The sequence below is a fragment of the Asterias rubens genome, chromosome 16, assembly GCF_902459465.1.
Source record: "Asterias rubens chromosome 16, eAstRub1.3, whole genome shotgun sequence".
NCBI classification, from domain to species: Eukaryota; Metazoa; Echinodermata; class Asteroidea; order Forcipulatida; family Asteriidae; genus Asterias; species Asterias rubens.
In genome coordinates, this window is record NC_047077.1 from 13,178,306 (window position 1) to 13,200,552 (window position 22,247).

General features: G+C 37.0%; 1 protein-coding gene across 1 annotated transcript in view; it reads right to left on the minus strand.

Moving 5' to 3' along the window:
• Positions 1-268: 268 nt before the first annotated feature.
• The window catches only part of LOC117300593 (solute carrier organic anion transporter family member 5A1-like), a 28,339-nt gene continuing 6,360 nt past the window's right edge, over positions 269-22,247 (minus strand). Inside the window, exons 2-9 of the mRNA XM_033784254.1 lie at positions 21,522-21,932; positions 15,279-15,617; positions 14,291-14,455; positions 12,792-12,990; positions 3,477-3,654; positions 2,419-2,666; positions 1,680-1,744; positions 269-1,058 (exon numbers count right to left, since the gene is read on the minus strand). Of these exons, the coding sequence (XP_033640145.1) occupies positions 652-1,058; positions 1,680-1,744; positions 2,419-2,666; positions 3,477-3,654; positions 12,792-12,990; positions 14,291-14,455; positions 15,279-15,617; positions 21,522-21,932 (2,012 nt within the window). The 3' untranslated portion in view covers positions 269-651. The remainder of the gene's footprint in view (positions 1,059-1,679; positions 1,745-2,418; positions 2,667-3,476; positions 3,655-12,791; positions 12,991-14,290; positions 14,456-15,278; positions 15,618-21,521; positions 21,933-22,247) is intronic.

Sequence of the window (22,247 nt, forward strand, 5' to 3'; positions counted from 1 at the left end):
GCTATTACCCAAATCTTGTGTAGTAATTGTACACAGCCCCCTCTTGTGTTCGTCCTAGATTAGTTTTGTGGTTTCGGCGGGTTTTATTTTTACAACTATGCTACATAAAACATATCAAAACAATGAACCCTGCATCGCCAAGAAAATAAATATATATAAACTTATCTACGATGGGGAATTCACACACATTTTCTTTGAATATTTAAACTTATAAATGCTAATTTACTACTTAATATTTTGGCATAATTATATTGCGCATTGACTTTCATTTTTTTTTTTTTTTTTTTGCATCAAAACTTAATTTTTTTCGTCATATTGAAATACCCAAAACAATTATTTACTTGTTTAAGTGGATTGGTCATATACAGTAAATTTTATCAAAATATTGAGTTATTATTATAAAAATCAATATATTTTACATAATTTTTTTTCGGAGGTTTAGCAATTGCGTCTTACTGTACAAAGTGTCAACAAACCCTCGGAGGAATCAAATGAAACATAATGTGCATCCCTCCAATAAAAAATTTATGTTAATAATTCTGCCTGTTTGTTAATCACCCAAAATTGCAAAAGCACCGCAACAACGGACGGGTTTATTAAAAACTGTGTTTGATTCACGGAAGTTTGGAAGTTATTTTAAGACAACTGTCATCAGCTAGGAGTAACACCCGTGGAAGTTGTGCCGTTCTGTGGATACCCGATATCATTGGCGTCCGCCATCTTGAAATTACTGATAACAGAGATGCCGTTAGATTGTGAAATGTTGTCGATGTTGGTTGAGAGTGACCCGTTGGATTGGTTCAGCTCCCTTGTGGAAGAGTCATCGGCGTGTTTAAGGTTCCACTCCATCCGTGTACGGCGTTTGACTATGATCCAGCAGGCGACTGCTAGCAACATTGAGATGCATTTGAGCCCCGTGGACAGCCCGAGGTAGCGGTTGAAGTATTTCTCGTTGTCGTATTCAAGACAAGCCCCTCGACGATCGCTGCACGTTTCTTGCCAGAGGATGCACGCGCTGTCGATGGTGGCGCCATAGTAGACTGGTGCCGGGATGTATCCTGTGGAAGAACAGCGGATTTCAACAGGGGAATTAGAGATGTGGCAAAGGATCATTGTGACGTGGCTGCTCGTTTTCTTTGACTGGTAAACATTCTCAAACTACTCTATGTTCGCTATTGCATTGTATATGCTGTTTGTAGTAATATGCTGTTTTGAACTACTTTTGTTTTTGCATTTATACCATCGGTCCATTTGGTTGGACAGTTTTTTGCAACAGCTAATTTTATTTCCCATGCTGTTTTGACAGTTTTGACAGTTTGGGTAAATAATTATATGTGAATTGAATATAATTGACATGATGTGTGGACACTGCATGAAAATATGAACAGAGAGGGCAGTTTACCGCTATCATTGTCACTATCATCTGAAGACAATTCACTGGTTGTGTTAGGATCATCGATACCCCTCAACAAGGCCTACTAGATCTGCCAACACATGGAATGTACGTTACTGATAGTAATCTCGTACTCTAATTTCCACGTGTAATTCAAACACCTTGTTTAGTGCAAAACACTACTACACTGAATTGTTGGACTAAACTGTAACTACTTTGAGAGAGCTTTTTCACGTAACAAGTGTTGTGAACTTTAGACCATTTGAGACCATTATTTGAGACTTACCTAGAAGTCTGATGATGACAAACTGCAAACCCAGCGCAAATGGTCGCTCCTCTTTTTTAACGCTCCTAAATGATTGGGGAGAGATGCCAAAAGTATGTGTTAAAATACAAAGTGTGCCTTGATAATTTAATCGTCAAAAAATGAAAACTCATTAGGAATGACGCCATTTTGGGATACAGCGCTCTCCCTTAAAGGCACTGGACACGTTTGGTTATTGTTAAAGACCAGTACTCTCACATTGTGCATCCCAATATATTTTGTTGTGCATGAAGTTACAAACGTGTAGAAATTGGTCTCAATTGGTCATCGAAGTGGAAAGAGAATGTTGCAAGAAAGAACAATCACCATACTTGCACATTGTGTGCTTCCATATGCATGCAAAGGGCTTCAGGTCTAAATAATCTAAATTAATGTTGAATGTTTTATGGGCGATTTATGTTGACAAAATGTGTACCCATGTTAGTGATGCCTCCTGTTATGTATAGCTTCCGACTTAGGAAAAAAACTATCTACTATAAGTGTTCTTTTGAATACCCTACGGTTTGCACCTTTGGGTGTTCTTAAGGAAGGGGGGTCACTGTTTTCTAACTGTTCTTCAAGTTTACATACTGTATTGAGTTGAAGCTTTTATATGTGAATTTTATCTTAACTTGTTGTATACTTGCGTCTATAAAATGAGGCAATCCCTGCATAGTAAACATATGACATTAAATAGCAATTTTGTACAAAAAAAACTCACCTTAACACTGTCAGAAGGGCAGGCATCTGCACTACTGACGTCACTCCCACCACAACCAATAGGAGAACAACAAACGGAATGATGGAATTACATTCTGGTTCACACTGCTCCTCTGTCATACCGCCCTCACCCGGGCTGCCAGCTCCAGATGATTGCAAGGCGAAACCTTGGTGGTGGTTGTTCGTGTATTGACTCAAGGACGAGATGTCCTTGTAATACGCGTCGATACAACTGCAGTTTGTGTAATTCTGTAAAACAACAAAACAAATTATACTATTTTTTTTTCAATCTGGTCATAACATCCTGGACTAATGAACATTCTTGTCTCAATTATCGAACACACTATGTCCTACGTGTTGGCCGCATTGTTACCTTCTGTAGTATATAATTACCATCAACATGTTCTGATTTCTTTTTCTTTTTTTAAATCGATTTAGACGACACAAAATCAGTTCCCTCGCGGTTTATATTGATAAAAAGAATCCCCATTGAAAATTACAGTGGTAAAGTTGGTGTACACTAAACACTATCGTATGGGCCTTTGCCCCATATATAAACCCTTCTTATACTATACCTATATTAATGAGCTATATACTTTGACCAGGGCCCAACTTCATTAAGCCTTCTATAAGCACAGGCAAATCATGCTTAGCAAAAACATAGTTACCAGTCAACATTTCTTAAAAGTTTAGGCTCAGTACTTTCCTCTAAACTGCCTTTTGAACTGCTTTCTGTGCATGGGTGGTTTTAACTAGTTGGTCATGAAATGTCCTGGAGATTTTATGTTAACACAGTTCAACCCAGAAATAACTCTTCCCCTATAACTAAAAAAAGAAAAATGTCCACACTCAAATACCCCCATGGAGCTAATTGTGAGACAAATGTCACATAAAAAAAAATCCCCAAAAATACAAAAATGGAGGGGGAAAATAAGTCCAAACTCCACTAAGCCCCACTCCGTGACGTCCACGTGACAGACATAGCGCCCTCTCTCGCCAAGGTCTTGGAACCATGACAACGGTACAAATGAGATAAATCCCCCTATCGTATTCACTTACCGTGGATGTACTCGTACTATCTTCTCCCACTATGAGGATATCTGACTGGTCTAAACACCCAGCGTGACATGGGCTGAAATATTTGACACCATTTGATCCGCATACAGGACTGTAGACGGAGTCACTGCACTGACATAATGAGTTACAGGAGGCGGTTAGATTCTGTTCGTAGGATGATCTGAAATCAACAAAATTAAAGTTTACAGTTCAATTATTGTTTATGCAGACAGAAATTTTAAATGTAAAATTAATGGGTCAGTAGTTTATCCGAAGTGATTTCGAACTGCAAAACAGAAGCCCAAGATTGTGATTAACTGATTTTTTTGTTAAATTACTATTACTGTAACGTCACTCTATTGATAAAAGTGTGGAATAATTTCACGAATCTTCTACCTTTAGAATCGCAACAAACTAAAGTGATACTTCAACTTAAAATGAATGTATTTCCAAATTGAAATGATGTGTTATTATTATTACCAAAAACATTTTCCAGTAAATTTATATACCATTCTGAATTGATCAAAAAATGGTACTCTATGTTGCAAGCACTTTAAATCAAACGTCCTTTAATTGACAAAGTAGTCCTACAACCTTGGTGGAAATAGTTTAAAGGGACAAGTTGCCTTGGATCGGACGAGTTGGTCTATAAAAAGCATCTGTAACCGTTTGTTGTAAAATGCATATGGTTAGAAAGATCTTTTAAATGTAGAGTACAATGATCCACACAAATTTGCCTCGAAGTTGCGTGGTTTTCTTTTTACTTGCGAACTAACACGGTCGGCCATTTATGGGAGTCAAAAATTTGACTCCCATAACATGTTTGTGTGGATCACTGTATTCTACTTTTACAACATCTTTCTACCCATGTGCATTTTATAACAAACTGTTACAAACTCGACCGATCCAAGGCAACGTGTCCCTTTAAGTCGGAGAATAGATTCTTAAGTGTAGATTCGTGACGACAACGTATTCGCCTTCGGCTTGTTAATTCTATCCAAGAATCTACATTTTCTGGTCCATTCTCCTTAACATAATTACACCGTACTTTATATAGTTCCAGGAACCCCCCCCCCCAACAACAAAAAATATGGGTTTACAGACTATGATAATAGCTTGGCGTGTGAATATTGGTCAAAATATAGTGCACCCACACGAGCGCAGTTTGGCGCCACCGAACACATAAGCCAACGGACCAGTTAAGGATCATTGATAGATTTTACATAGTTTTGTTAATAACCGTTGGTATCTTTTTTTATTCATTCTAATCACCATGTAACCTTGTGACGTGACTGTTGAATATGTTTGCTTTTGAAGTATACTATTTGTCAATGGTGTAGATGTATACTTCTTGTCTGTAATCTGTAGTAGCAAAAGGGAGGTTGAAACCTTTGTGAAAATGGCGACAATTTGTTGTGGTGAAAATTAGAGTACTGTTGTTGGCAACTTTGCAAAGAAAACTTTGCGATGGTTTAGCTACATTGACATGATAGGGCGTGGAACTGTCGTCAGTCACAAAATAGTTAAGTCTAGTTTTCAAGATTATACCTAATGTCAATATTGCATTGTACAATGGTGAAGACTTGTAGTCCAATTATTTGTGTTACTGCTGTGTTTATGTAAAAACAGCAAACTTAAACGACCAGAGCATGGGTCTATCTGATCGCATAATTATTATAATTCAACCCTGTGATTCTGGTTCACATAGAAAGCACCCTTGTTTACAGTTTTCCTCAGACTTGCAAGCTTTCACTACAGTTACTGATTTCGCTACTGTAAGTTGTTCATTGCAAGAAGTAAGTACAAACAATACAAATCAAAGGAACAATTCTCCCGAAAAAAAAAAATACCCGATAGTTGCCCCACTAAAAGAGAATCATTCAAACAGATTTTGTCAATTATAAAAATAATAAAAATGGCGTCGATGGGCTGCCTTTCCAGTCATGTTCAGTAACAAACCCACTGTCCATTGCTTATAATAGGTACATGATTGACCCATACCATGCATGCATTAGCCTACCTTCACATGAACTCTTGTCAAATATTAACCAACATGTGAAAAATAAACACTAGCTATACGGCTATCTATAGTACCACGACACGGACAACATTATAAATACAGCCGGACAGAATCAAATTAATCATTGGTTAAGCAACCTGGCTTCCCTCGTGATAAGATACGAAAATACACATGGCTTCAAGATTAATTAGGTACGTTAAAGGCACTATAAAGACCTTTGTTAAAGGAACACGTTGCCTTGGATCAGTCGAGTTGGTCTTTGAAAAGCGTTTGTAACCGTTTGTTATGAAATGCATATGGTTAGAAAGATATTTTAAAAGTAGAATACAATGATCCACACAAGTACCACTCGAAGTTGCGTGGTTTTCTTTTTACCTCGTCGACTAACACGGTCGGCCATTTTAGGGAGTCAAATTTTTGACTGCCATAAATGGCCGACCGTGTTAGTTCGTGAAGTAACAGGAAAACCACGCAATTTCGAAGCAAATTTGTGTGGATCATTGTATTATACTTTTAAAATATCTTTCTCAAAAACTACGTTACTTTAGAGGTAAACCAAAGTGGTTTATTGCTCGTTACCAAGTAAGTTTTAATGCTACTAGCTATTTTGAGTGATTACCAATAGTGTCAAGTACCTTTAAATCATGGATGTGTATTTTTAATGGTTCAGGTGGTACAGAGAAGATCCCAATCATGGACAATTTAAACTAAAGGCAGCGCTTTGTACACTTAAAGACACAGGACACTATTGGTAGTTGTCAAAAACCATTCCTACTTGGTGTATCTCAATGTATAAAATAACAAACCTGTAAAAATTTGAGAAGAAAATACACCCTTATCACACGAAGTTGTGTGCTTTCAGATGCTTGATTTCGATACCTCAAAATCTAATTCTGAGGTCTCCAAATCAAATTCGTGGAAAATTGTTTCTTTCTCGAAAACTACGTTACTTCAGAGGGAGCCGTTTATCACAATTTTTGATACTATCAACAGCTCTCCATTTAATACTTTGAGTCATTACCAATAGTGTACACTGCCTTTAAAGTGGTTGCAATTACTTTATGATGGAATAAAAGGATTTGACGTTGCACTGTATCTTTCCTACGTCTTTGAACGTTGAGACCGGTTGATATGTCGGAAGACAATCAATCAAACGCCTTAAAGGATTTGGGTAGCTTTTCAAAATATCCATAGATTTACATTAAACTTACAGGGTTTGAAGATAATGATAGTGGAAAGCTTCCCTTCAAATAATTACTTACTGAAGTGCTGTAGTTTTTGAGAAATGAGTAAAACAATGTCATGAAAATGCGTTTGTAAATGCTTAAAATAATTTTCATGATATTGTTTTACTCATTACCCAAAAAATACAGCACCTCAGCACATTATATTTTCAGGGAAGCTTTCTACTATAATTATCTTCAAACTGTGTAAGTTTAGTGAAAATCTGTGGACATTGTGTTTTTTTTTCTACAAAAGTTACATGGCCCTTTAAAGGAAGCCTATATGAAGACAGGAGGCCTAGTTAGTGGCAATTGGTTGGAAGCAGCTTTCGATAATATAAAGATCATACTTTTAGGGATCATTTCTACTGTATGTTTCTTCTCTCACGAATGCACATTTTGACCAACATGTAAAGGAATTTGAGAATCGTTTAAATTCGAAGTATTGGGTTATGAGAAAATGTTTCAGTGTTCATCCCATCCGAGAAAATGTTACTGTCAAATACGTTCGACAGATTGTGTGTTCAGTTAATGGATTCATCATCTTGCGAGGACATAACTGCTTCAGATTTTAGGTGATATTTCAAAAGGCTACACCATCTTTTGAAATGAAATGTTCACCAACTAAACGTTTCCATAATCCAAAGGTGTACCTGCCCTAAAAAGGGTTTTCAAAACGTTAACAATAAATGTGCGCATAATTATTTAAAAAGAGTCTAAAAGAAAAAAAAGAAAAAAAAAATGCGTTAGTCTCCTAGACAAAACTAGGACAATATTAGGAACATCTACAACTTTAATCAACAACTATACTTCCGATGCATAATGGTACAAAGATAGTCAGCATGAACCTACCGTTGAAATATTCTGAATGAAGAATGATTGTCTGAAAACAATGAAAACAAACTGTTTTTAACGTCGCCCCCACCCCTCCCCCCATTCACAGCAGGTTTTTTTTTGCACGACTCCGATGTCGATTGAGCTTAGGTTTGTTACTGCATGAATTACGATCACAGACACTATATAGTCTTTGAACAAAATAAAATAATACCCATGTTCAACATGTTGTACATGATTTATGTTCGTGTTAACTGGTAAATGCTCCCAACATAAAAGAATACTAAGTCTCGTGAGATTTCAACAGGCACGTTAAACGTTAATAATATCAAGCAAAGGTGCAAGGTGACGCAACAAGGACAACGTTCAGTTGCTAACATATTAGTCAATTATCTTTACAGTTTAAAGGGGAGGTAAAGGCTACGTTTTGAGAATCACTCTTAAAACTTAATATTAATGTAAAATAGTGAAAAAACACTCGTTTTGTCCGCCATACCACTCTTGCAAAGACCCATATGGCGGACAACTCTTTTAAAAGTAAAATACAGGTTCTTTTAACTCGATTTAAAGCCATTGGACCCTTTCGGTACAGAAAAAAAACAAGTTCACAGATTTACAAATAACTTAAGGGTTTACAGAAGGTAGTGGTGAAAGACTTCTCTTGAAATATTATTCCATGAAATGCTTTACTTTTTGAGAAAACAGTAAAACAATATCAATTCTCGATAGCGAGAATTACGGATTTATTTTAAACATGTCATGACACGGCGAAACGCGCGGATACAAGGGTGGGTTTTCCCGTTATTTTCTCCCGACTCCGATGACCGATTGAGCCTAAATTTACACAGGTTTGTTATTAGCTGTTTCGTAGCGAAGCGCAGCGAAACAGCTCTTGTTTTTGTTAAAAAATGACGTCATCACATGATTTTTTATGATTTTTTCCATTTTTGCACCTTTAAGTCATAAAATGCTATCCGAACATGGTATAATCCAAATTATTTTTTTAAATAGGCTGGATTGGTCATAACTACTTTAATGCAAAGAGAATTTCAAATGAAGTGGAAATTTTTTTTTTATTTTCTTAACGAAACAGCTCTGCATTTGTGCACAAATGCAATTATGTCTAGTTTGATATAGAAGTTGTAATACACGAAGTGTGGGCCTTGGACAATACTGTTTACCGAAATGGTCCAATGGCTTTAAGTGAAATTCGTTCCAATTTCCCTCAAAAAGCCACCACTTGGACAAGCGAGTGAAATTGATACTCTTTTGCATTAAGAGAGTGTGACAATTAAACATTTAGTTAGAAACCCACAGCAGTGTTTGATAGTATAGTTCATTTTGAGAAATATTTCACTTCGAAGAAATGCAGTTATATAGCATTATGTATGCACGCAATAATGATATACTGTTGAATATTACTTGTGTTTTGCTTATTAATATTATGGATTATTCTTCCTATATGTGGACATTATTCGCTCCAGATTTTGAAATGAGATTTAAGGATTGATTGCACACGATTTTCAATTATAATCGAACATGTTCAAAAACCAAAGTTATTATTTGCCTTGAAAGCACGCGTGCGTCTGTATTTCACTCGATTGATTGAGTAAATAGTACGGCGTTGGGGTTGGGGTTGCGTTTGGGGTTGGGGTCGGGGTATGGGTTGGGATAGGCTTAGGGTTAGGGTAAGGGAAATACACTAAAGGTTGTCGAAACAGTTACAGGTCCCCGTATGAAAATGGTGTGTCATTTGTTATATTATGATGCTTTATCACATTCCTAAGCCGAAAATTAAAACATGACGTCATTGGCCCTCAACAACAGATAGGTCTGTTGGAAATAATATCAGAGTTCATGAATGAATTATAAATCTTCAATTACGATAATATCCAAACTATAATGATTGAAATGGGACTTCATAGAATGTTTTTGGATGTTGACAATAACATTTGCTTCAAGGGACGGACCCCTGTGTGAAACACCATAGCATTGTTTTACCTCCATTTTAATATTCAGGTTAGAGACTTGAGCAAAACAATCAATTTCCATAAGAGTTCTTAGTTACTGTTGGGAGAAGAAAAACAAAACGGATTGCAAAACTAAATTAACCCGTGGCCTTGGTAGATATTAACTAAACGTTTTCAATTTTCATAATTAAATGTCTGCCATTATAAATTTTTTATTAAAACCGTTTCCTTAGTGAGTCATTTGTGCGCCAATTAATAAAGTACTCATAAGAATATCCATTTGAAAATGATTCACCATATCCGACTATAATCCATCATATCTTTATTATTCACTGAGGTAGATTTCATTTCGCATCCCTGTTTATTAAACCTAACCCGTACTTTCAATGTAGACAATAACAACATAATAAGTGTAATCAACGGTTGCCTGGTAACAGACTGTCATCCAGGATTTTGAATGTTTTTCCCTTCGACCGATCGTCAGAATGAGTAACGGATTTCTGGGCGACTAGGATCAAAGTCCATGCTGTCTTGCATTTATAATAATGATGATCTTATTATTCTGGTCGGTAGAGGCTAAACAAGGAAAGATAAATTCTTCTACATGCCCGGAATGTTGCTCTATATTATTAGAGTGTAGACTGATTGCAGTGTGGTTGGATGTCACATTTTTATTCCATAACTGTCTAGGATGTACCTAACAAATTGGATGAGTGTAAAGTCTGAGCTTAATGTTGCGTTATTCTACCGAATTTATTTCGTTTATTGTCTTGTTTTATTTATTTATTTTTTGATTTGATTCACTTGTCGCCTTAAATTTATCACAGTTTACTCAGGCAAAACAACTTACAGAAATTAAAATGTACATTACAGAGTATAGAAATATGACTGAGATAATTCAAGTATATTCATATGTATTATGTTGTTTTGAATACCAAGCCATTGAATAATTATGTGAAAGTCACCCACACGAGCTATCATACATGTACCCCAGACATTGTAAACCAAAACACGCCCTCAGAAGAAAAAAAAATACCCCAACCACAAATAAACATTCTTCACATTTATTTTTACTGAAAGAAGGGAATGATACTCGTTACATAGTCATAATTGTGTCTTTCGTCAACTTGATTCAAACATACCAATTGTCCAGGTAAATGCTCCCAACATAAAAGAATACTAAGTCTCGTGAGATTTCAACAGGCACGTTAAACGTTAATAATATCAAGCAAAGGTGCAAGGTGACGCAACAAGGACAGAGTTCAGTTGCTAACATATTAGTCAATTTATCATTACAGTTTAAAGGGGAGGGGAAGGCTACGTTTTGAGAATCACTCTTAAAACTTAATATTAATGTAAAATAGTGAAAAAACACTCGTTTTGTCCGCCATACCACTCTTGCAAAGACCCATATGGCGGACTACTCTTTTAAAAGTAAAATACAGGTTCTATCAACTCGATTTAAAGCCATTGGACCCTTTCGGTACAGAACAAAAACAAGTTCACAGATTCACAAATAACTTAAGGGTTTACAGAAGGTAGTGGTGAAAGACTTCTCTTGAAATATTATTCCATGAAATGCTTTACTTTTTGAGAAAACAGTAAAACAATATCAATTCTCGATAGCGAGAATTACGGATTTATTTTAAACATATGTCATGACACGGCGAAACGCGCGGATACAAGGGTGGGTTTTCCCGTTATTTTCTCCCGACTCCGATGACCGATTGAGCCTAAATTTTCACAGGTTTGTTATTTGATATAGAAGTTGTAATACACGAAGTGTGGGCCTTGGACAATACTGTTTACCGAAATGGTCCAACGGCTTTAAGTGAAATTCGTTCCAATTTTCCTCAAAAAGCCACCACTTGTAGTACTCATAAGAATATCCATTTGAAAATGATTCACCATATCCGACTATAATCCATCATATCTTTATTATTCACTGAGGTAGATTTCATTTCGCATCCCTGTTTATTAAACCTAACCCGTACTTTCAATGTAGACAATAACAACATAATAAGTGTAATCAACGGTTGCCTGGTACCAGACTGTCATCCAGGATTTTTAATGTTTTTTCCCTTCGACCGATCGTCAGAATGAGTAACGGATTTCTGGGCGACTAGGATCAAAGTCCATGCTGTCTTGCATTTATACTAATGATGATCTTATTATTCTGGTCGGTAGAGGCTTAACAGGCTATAAAGATACATTCTTCTACATGTCCGGAATGTTCCTCTATATATTAGAGTGTAGACTGATTGCAATGTGGTTGGATGTCACATTTTTATTCCATAACTGTCTAGGATGTACCTACCAAATTGGATGAGTGTAAAGTCTGAGCTTAATGTTGCGTTATTCTACCGAATTTATTTCGTTTATTGTCTTGTTTTATTTATTTATTTTTTGATTTGATTCACTTGTCGCTTTAAATTTATCACAGTTTACCCACAGGCAAAACAACTTCCAGAAATTAAAATGTACATTACAGAGTATATGACTGAGATAATTCAAGTATATTCATCCGATTTTATATGTTGTTTTAAATACCAAGCCAGTGAATATGTGAAAGTCACCCACACGAGCCATCATATGTACCCCAGACATTGTCAACAAAAATCCGCCCTCAGAAAAAAAAGACAAACAAACAAACAAAACAAAAAAACAAAATACAAATACCCCAACCACAAACAAACGTTTGTATATATTAAACTCGTTATATTCTTTACATTGAGTTTTACTTGGAGGAGGGAATGATACTCGTGACATAGTCATAATTGTGTCTTTCATCAACTTGATTCAAACATACCAGGTAAGAACTGTACTTGTGGGGTACATTGAAATTGTGGACGAGGTACACCCCCACAATGTTTTTTACATGACAAACTAACGAACAAGGACCATTACCAACACCTGTGCCTAATTTCAAAAAGCATGTAAGCAGAACAACTTGCTTAGCAAAGAAAAATATTGCTTAATAGCATAAATAGGTTACCAGCCCAAATTACATTAAGTTTATATAATGTGTGGCTGGTGCCCGGCTCAATTTGTGCTTAGCAAATGAAACTTGTAGGCGGTATTTTCTGCTTAACACACTGTAACAAATATGTTTAGAGTAACATAGAGTAACTCGTCCTGACTCGAGATAAGACTAGTCTTAACTCTTTGTGAAATCTACCCCTGAACCTATGCCTAGAAATGTGTTTTAAACACTGTTTATAGATTGTTGCTTCATGAAATTGGGCCCTGGGGAAAGTCTTATAGAACTTACCCGTGTATATAAGACGTTGTAACACCAGCCAATGGCACGCTCTCACATCCTTCGGGTATGTACAGAAATCCATAGAGAAGACCAGATATTATTGTGAAAGCACATAAGACGTTAATGGTAGACATGAGGTCACGTTTAACCCTGTTTAATATGATACCACCGATGATAACACCAATAGCTCCCGTGGGGACCAGTGTACCTTTAAAAATACAAGAAAACAAGAATGTTGTGGTTTTGATAGGAGTGATGGTGACATTATAGGCTTTTGGCAAACAAAACAGGCTTTGGCGTTGAAATAGAAAGGTTTATAAAGAGACCAGCCTCGTCGTAGTCATTGATTGATTTGTAACACGTATTAAGGTCGTGGTTGTGAGTTGGTCTTTGAAAGGGTTTTAATACCTCTGTGTTGATAAAGTTGTGGGCCGGGACATGAATCCTTACTCACTATGAATTAAGATAGTTTCATGCACATGTACACGTTTTTGCTTCATTTGTCGCCAAGTGTTTGAGAAAGAAAAGGGAAATAATCATGATACTGGCAATGTTTTCCGGAGAGTCGCGTAATCACGCTGTACTATGCTTAAAAATGTGAATGTTAATACTTAGCATCAGATCCTACTTAAATATCAAAGGACACATAAGCGTTGCCTGAGTTGGGTGCAACATCCATGGCGTTGTTGTTTGCACAACTTCTAAAGATCCAACTGTACTTGTCTTATCATCAAAAGTGAAAGAACGCTCAGTATAATAGGATGTTTTAAAATGTTAAATTGTTTAAAAATTCGATAACGATTTCAATTAGCTCTTTTACTATAAATAATGTTATCAACGTATAAAAAAAAAGTTGAAGTAGTATTTATTGTGTAAACCCATACCCCCTTCAAACTATACGTTGTTTGATCAAATTATGTTGATTCAATGTTTTCTCTTTTCGATGAGGATTATTTGTTTGTTCGATAAATTCATGATTGATTTCCCGTTAAATTTCTGCAAATAAAACGTTGCCTTGCTGCTAAAATTATTTCTCTTTTTAATGCTGAACATGTTTGGTAATCGTAAAAGACCAGTTTTCTCAATATTGTAGTAGGTATTGCAAGATATGCATGAAAAACTCTGTGAAAATTTGGACTCAACTGGTCATTCAAGTTGCAAGTGACTAACGAAAGAAAAATCACCACTACTGCATACAGTTAAATGTGTGTGTGCTTTCAGATTCCTTATAAAGGGCTTCAGGCATGAATTTTTAATTTTTTGAGGGAGAAGTAACCTATTTTGTTTTCAAACTACGTAATTTCAGAGGGAACCGTAAACACTATGTAATTTCAGAGGGAACCGTTTCCCACAATGTGTTATACTATTTCATCAACAGCTCTCCATTGCATGTTACTAAGTAAGTTATGTTGACAATTAATGTGTGTAATTACCAATAGTGTCCAGTGTCTTTAATGACTCAAATCGTCATTCAGTTCGTCAGAGCCACTCAACCAAACTCAACTCACCTGTTATAAGGTTAGCGGTGGATGCTGGTAGATTAAACTGGTACTGTATAAACTTGGGTGAGAACCGCACAAAACCCGATACAATGCTAAACTCCATTGCAGACGCTACGTTAATAATCATATACACTGGATTCTTGAGTAGGTTCCATATTGCACGAGGCATTTCTGTATTAGAGAGAGAAAGGTGAAAGTAGTGTTTATCAACTGGATGAGAGACTAGTTGGGTATTATTTTAGGTGAAGTGCAAAGCCAGAGAAGATAAAGGCGTTGCACACTCACACGGGCAGTAGCGTGATCAGTTACCTATTTTCCTGCGGATAAGACGCGTCTTATCTGACTTTTACGACCCCCCAAAACAAAAGGCAACCAAATTACGTCTTTGTGTCAATGTACCGACACCGGGTGGCGCCTGGTGTTCTTCTGTGTGCGGTTAAACATGCGGATTATGCGGCAATGCGCCTTGTCAGTTGACGTTTGAATTTCTTGGGGTCATTTTAGGGTCCTGCGTCTTATCCGCCGAACGTCTCAGAAAGAGTTTCGTGATTTTCTAACTTTGTAATGTTTTAGGCCTACCTACGCGACTTTAGTCTCACTCTTTAAACGTGAACACTAGAAATTAAAATAATGTTCAGTTGTCGTTTGATTATTTGGTTTAATCAAACGGAAGACAAATAAACAATGTGGCTTTCCGATCCATAACAGTAGATTGTTGTATGGTTGGATTCTAACTGAGATTAAGTTTTGAACATTGGTTTTACTTTCGTACATTTTCGTACATTTGTAATGATTGAAAGGAGGGCATGATGATTCCGCCTCCCCCCCCCCCCACCCCAATCCCCCACCTATATATTGTCCATCTTTGGTTGATACTTTTGTTTGTGCTAAAGTAGCTACCGTTCAGGAACATAGGACGGGAGGTAACCTTTGCCCCCATATCCGGTATGGTACATTTCCGTTATGTAATGTGCTCTATATAACAATTACTCACGTTTTATAGAGACGTCATTAAACGACATCATCATTTGCTCATCATCGTTTGGTGAATTCACAACCTCCTTCCCATCATCCTCCTTCTTTGCCTTAAACGTCTCCTCATGTGGTTTAGGTAGGCTACCTGGGAACGCGTAGACTGGTATCGCTGGTATGGCAATCATAGCAGCACAGATGAAGTATCCTAGCCACCATGCCCCTACCCACTCGGGGTCATTCGGGGTCAAAGGCACGTTCTCAGGGGCCACTGTATTAAAGTCAACGTAGAAGCCGAGAGCGAGGGCACTCACTGCGAAGCCCACTCCAGGACCGACTACCGTTGTGCAGAAGAAAATGGCTGCCAATTAGAATAAAACAAAGACAAACATAAACTATAATATTAAATAAAAACATCATAGGATTCGAACTGGCTCTACCTACCGGGCAAGCTCCGTAGCACTGCTCTATAATTGTAAAGTTCGTGTAGTGGGTTCGAGTTCCACCCGAATAATATGCATGTGATTGTTTTCACAGTACTCAGGAAAGTATACAGTGCTAACACACATCGGTGTATGGGTAACAACCAAAATGAATACTTAATCCCTGATGCAAATTGAACATGTGTCAAGAAACATAATTAAACATTGTGTTATATTATGTTTATCTAATACTAATTCAACTATTTAGATAGTTATATTATGCATTCGTGTTGATACAAGCAACAAATTGAAATAAACGTCATTAAAATATACGTTTTATAGATGTGGAAAAGGATAAACTGGGGATGACTGTTTGTCTGTCTGCCTGTCTGCCTGTCTGTCGGTGTGTTTGTATGTTTGTTTGGTTTAGAGTTTTGGGTTGGTTTTTGAGTGTTTTTGCTTTGTTTTTGTTTGTTTGGTGATTGTTGGCTTATGTGTGTTTGTTGGGTAGGTTTTTGTTTTTGTTGTTTTTTAGTGGTAATTTGTTTGTTCGCTTTCTGGCTGGCCCTTTCTTAGTTTTTTTTTTGGTGCAATTTTAAGGTTATTGTGTTCTGAAGTTCAGTCCCGATAATGGATTCGCATCACGGCAAAGTCACGTGTCGTGTCGTTTCGTTTCTTTGTCTTGTTTTACCTCTTGTTTTCCTTGCGCAGCGTTCACCGGATATAAAGACTAGTATAAGAGATTTTATTGTCAGAAATCAATATTTATTCTAAACAGGAAATTGGTCACTCTTACGTTTTGTTTCATTAACTACTAAAGACAGTCAGTATAAGATAAGGCTATTTAGCTGAAGCTTTGTCCACAACAGACAAAACCACAACTGCAATAAACTCGAATAGTTGAAAACGAAACTAAATGCGAAAGGACAAAATCGTGTTCAGTGAAAATGTGATTAGAACAAAGAACAAAGCAAACCATAACAAGTCTAATTTATTATCTGCTTCTACATGTTTAAGTCAACAAAATTAATAACATAAGTACACACGAATCGCCAATCAGTGCTTTCCAGAATACAACAATGACCACCATGTTTGTCAGAGCCTCTTTTATTGTTTTAGCTTTTCATTTTCTTTTGTAGCAGGCAAATTTGCCTAATTTTAAAAGAATAATGTTTTATCAAGCTAACGTTAAAGGTGTAGGTTTAAAAGTTCTGTAATGTAATTATATTACCTGAGTCTTATAAAGCGCACGTGTCTACCATAAAACAAACTCAAAGGCACTGGTATTATACATTTACAGAAAGAGGTTATTGAATTTATAAATTAATTCAAAAAACCTAATTATTGAGCACCTTATAAGGGTTTACCAGTTGATACGGTGCATTTTTGGCAGCCACAGGAAGGAACACCGGAGCGAACACCTTCTCTATTCGACAAGTGCACTGGGTTATTTTACATGCGTTGCACAACACATGGGACCAGCGGATTTACGTCCCATCCGAAGGACGAAGCAATGGTTAAGTGTATCCGAGAGCTTTTATGTTACGAATGTATAGTAAGCATTATGTTATATTATTTCGCCTGAAATGCCCCGTTGGTTATTTACAAAGCAAATCAAATGAATTGAAATCTAAGAGAAAACAAAGCAAATCAAATTAATTGAAATCTACGAGAAAACAAAAACTCATGCACGAATCGTTTCCCAGATTTCTGAGAGTTGGTTTCTGCTTCTGTCTATATGGTTTCTGTTTGCAATTAATGATGCAGCCAGGGATGTGATTTATAGCAGCTGTCATCTCGCTGAAATGTAGATGGATTATACGTTCGTGTGAACATTCTCGTAAAAAACAGAGTTGTTAAGGTATTTAACCAGAATAATTAAACTCAAAAGTATAGAGTAACTAACCGCCAAGCAATGTTTTATCAAAAATAAAAGATATTTCTGTATGAGTTTTTTTTTATTTTTTTTTTTAAGCTTTTCCATTTCTTACCAATTACAGTCAGTACTGTTCTTAATAGCTGAAATTTTCACATGTGATTTTTTTCTTTTTACCTTTATCTTTTACGAAAATTAAGCTTGTTAATCGGCATTATAAGATTGGAAAGAAATAAATTGTGTCCAGTTGACCACAAACGCACGTGTCAAACTCTTTCTGAAACTTTGACGCCAGCACCACAACAGACCAAAGAAAAAATAATCAAGCAGCACATGTTATTCTATATAGGAAAAGAGGTTGGCACACCGCCCCCCCCCCCCCCCCCCCCCCCCCCCAATCATTCTCTGTAGTCTAATTAAGCTGTCATGATGACATTGCTTCGGAATTATGGAACTTAATGTTGAAAGTCGAACCAATAAGAGGAAATTTCATATTAATTGATATGATAAAATAAAACAAACATTGCATAACGCCTATCACTGTTTCATACCAGAGTGCAATTTCATAGAGTTGCTTAAACACAAAGCGTAGCTCAGCAACAGCAAGTATGCTTGACAGAATAAGGTACCCAGCCAATTGACCATGTCACATGTACAAATTGTGACTGGTATATCCTTCTCATATCTGCTAAGCAATCATTGGTTAAGCAATTATGTTCTGCTTATATAAGCAGCTCTACATTGTGCCCCTGAGTTAATACTAAAGTTAAACACATGAAGAAAGCTTGTTTGATTATGATACCCTAATGTTTTCTTACTATAGGGTCGAAGGTTTATTTGCTAAGTCGTAACTTAAACCTCGCCCAAAGAATATTTCCAAATCCTTCTTGATAATACAGCACGTTGTGATGAGATCATAACAAGGAGACTTATAGGAACGGTTCCGCAATCATATAATGGAGTGAAACGTAACTGTAGTAGTTTTTATACACCGAATGGAACCTATTTTCAAGGGTTCTTTGCAAAAATGTTGGTGCTGGCTTGCTAGACAATTACTTTCACCGTTTGTAAACAGGGTATACTTTTGGTAACTTTGTCAAAGACCAGTATCCTCACTTTTCTAACATAAGCATACAATATTACAAACCTTCAAAAGTTGTTTAAGTACGATGGACTGATGTTTATGTTTTTGTTGTTTATGTTTTTGTTGTTGTCGTTGTCGTTGTCGCTGTCGCTGTCGCTGTCGCTGTCGCTGTCGCTGTCGCTGTCGCTGCCGCTGCCGCTGCCGCTGCCGCTGCCGCTGCCGCTGCCGCTGCCGCTGTCGCTGTCGTTGTTGTTTATTTTATATTTTTTATTTTTTTCTCTTTTCTCAATTAGCATGTTTTTGATGAATACAAACTTGAGATATTTGAAAATGAAATATTTGAAATATCAAAGTGTACGTTCGTTGATTGATTGAACATTGATAGAATTAATTTAGGTTACGTAGCCACAATATATTCCCACAATAGATCACAACTGGGTGTTTCTGTTTTGTAAGATTTACCGATTGCAGTGTATCATCATCCTTATAGAGAGCAAATCCTTAAATATCATATTATAACCACCGAAACTAAGCAGTCGAGAGTTCTTATCGGACATACTTAAACTCTGTACTCATCAACCGTTATAGATAATGTTTTAACCGCAAACCAAAGTCAAATCGAAACTCATTGAGGGTCTACATTAAATCTGAATTATCCGTTAAAGGCGGTGGACACTATTGGTAATTACTCAAAATAATTATTAGCATAAAACCTTACTTGGTATTGAGTAATGGGGAGAGGTTGATAGTACAAAACATTGCTAGAAACAGCTCCCTCTGAATTAACGTAGTTTTCGAGAAAGAAGTATTTCTCCACGAATTTGATTTCGGAGGTCTCGAAATCAAGCATCTGAAAGCACACAACTTCGTGTGACAAGGGTGTTTTTTCTTTATTATTATCTCGCAACTTCGATGACCGATTGAGCTCAAATTTTCACAGGTTTGTTATTTTATGCATATGTTGAGATACGGCAAGTGAGAAGACTGGTTTTTGACAATTACCAATTGTGTCAACTGTCTTTAACTTGTAGCACTACGTGTCTGGGTATTCAAGAGCTTCGGTCTCAAAGTCTGGGCTAAATTCCATGGAGCTGCTTAAAACACAAAGTTTTGCTTAAGCAAAAAAATCCGTGCTGAGAAAAATCAGGACATAGGCCCAGACTGGATTCAATTAATATTCAAGTAAAACAGCAGACAAATACTAGTCACAACTAGCATTATATGGCATGATTTTTTCGTCAGTTGTGTAAAATAACCATTCAGCTATTTCGTGCTATTTTGCTTACAGACACTGACACCTTTGGCAATTGTCAAAGGCCAGTCTTCTCACTTGGTGTATCTCAACACATGCACAACATCACAAACATGTGAAAAATTGAGCTCAATTGGTCGTCGAAGTTGCGAGATAATAATGGAAGAAAAAACACACCGGTCACACGAAGTTGTGTGCTTTCAGATGCTTGACTTTGCCGGGACCTCAAATCTAAGTATGAGGTATTGAAATCAAATTCGTGGAAAATTACTCGTTTCTTGAAAACCGTTTCTCACAATGTTGTATACTATCAACCTCTCCCCATTTCTCGTTACCAAGTGAGGTTTTATGCTAATAATTATTTTGAGTAGTTACCAATAATGTCCACTGCCTTTAAAGGAACACGTTGCCTTGGATCGGACGAGTTGGTCTATAAAAAGCGTTTGAAACCGTTTGTTATGAAATGCATATGGTTAGAAAGATGTTTTAAAAGTAGAATATAATGATCCACACAAGTATCACTCAAAACTGTACTGTTTTCTTTTTACGTCGCGAACTAACACGGTCGGCCATTTTATGGGAGTCAAAATGTTGACTCCCATAAATGGCCGACCGTGTTATTGGACGAGGTAAAAAAGAAAACCACGCAATTTCGAGGCATATTTTGTGTAGATCATTGTATTCTACTTTTACAACATCTTTCGAACCATGTGCATTTTATAACGAACGGTTACAAACGATTTTCAAAGACCAACTCGACCGATCCAAGGCAACGTGTTCCTTTAAGCAGCTCCATAAAATTGGGCCCTCTTGGCCGAGTCATCAGAGTATGGGTTCGAATCCCGGACATGACACTTGAGCACTTTGGAATGACACTAATGTTTACTTTGGTGAGACACTTGACTGCGATTGTATCTCTTCATCTATGACAGGGTGAATGGGTAGCTTTGAGGTAGATTGTACAGCAATCTGTTCGTCAATATGGCTTCCGGTGATGCATTACAATACATCAGAGGAGTTGAAACGGATTCAAAAACGGCAAAATTTGATAAAACAATTTAGAGCCTGCTCTTCCTCATTCTTGGGAGATCTTTAAAGTCGAATCTTAGTCAATGTTGTGGCCCAAACAACCCAATTCAGCCGATGTGTCCCTTTAAGGCCCAGCGAAAAGGCTGTTATAATTGTCGATCTGATTTATGATGGTTCAAAGTGCTTTATAAATACTCGTATACTAATTGTTTATGCCTCTGACAAAGGTCCAGTTTGGATCGAAAGCTATGGCTATCTACCCTACTCATTTCTATTATCACCAGTCTCAGCGGTTTTAACAGACCCCCATCAGTCGTATTAAAACAAATATTTGTTTCTGTCATGTATCTTGTGATCCGTTTGGGATGATCCATTTATGATCCTGATGTATCTTGTTTTTATTTGTTAGAACCATTTCAATTTCATCATTTCCCAATCCCTGTTCTTTGGATATTAGTGGATATGTTTAATTAATTTGTATGTGTTTGTGCCTCTGACGAAGGTCCTGTTTGGATCGAGGGCTAAGGCCATCTACCCTACTCATATAATATGTATACATATAAAATAAATACAGTTTGGTTTGTAACTTGATTGACTCATACCTAAAAGAATAGCCGATTCACTTCTCCTCACGAAGTCATCTATGTATGTTGTGCCTAGCGTAAACATGGAGGTCGAACCAACCCCAATGAGTAGCATGCCTGGTATAAGACAAGCTAACGCAGCAATAACAGGCTCCTCTGAGGTGTTACACTCGGCGTCAGTGTCGACCGTCGGGCCCGGGGTGGCGCTCCCGTCGACGCAAAGCAACGAGTCGGTCGAGTTGTCTTGATTTCCGGCAACGTAGTAGTTCCCGGTGACAAAGTGTGATAGTGGGACGATGCATGCGCCTAGGGCCATGGTCCATGCACTCCAGGCGATCCATTTGGGACGGTTTGATGTGGGACGACCCCCGTAGTAACTGGTCAAAACGACGAGTAGAGTACCAATGTCATAGCAACTGATTACGAAACCTGTTAAAGAAAAAAGAAAGTGGTTTTGTAAATCACTTTTTTTTTAAACAGAATTCGGTAACACACGAAGTGTTTTCTGTAATATTATGTGTAGATTATATTTGCTGGGTAGGCTAAGAATTTGTCTTGCTTCATATTCAACTGTACAGCGATGTACATTTATATATATACAAAAATCGGGAGACTTCTTAGTTCCGAAAAGAACTGTCTTACTTTTTAAGTACTACCTGGGCGGAAGGTATAGTAAATTGACAGGGGCTGTATTTTTGTTTAGCTTGAGTGGATCAAGGGGACTTCTCGTAATTAACATCACTA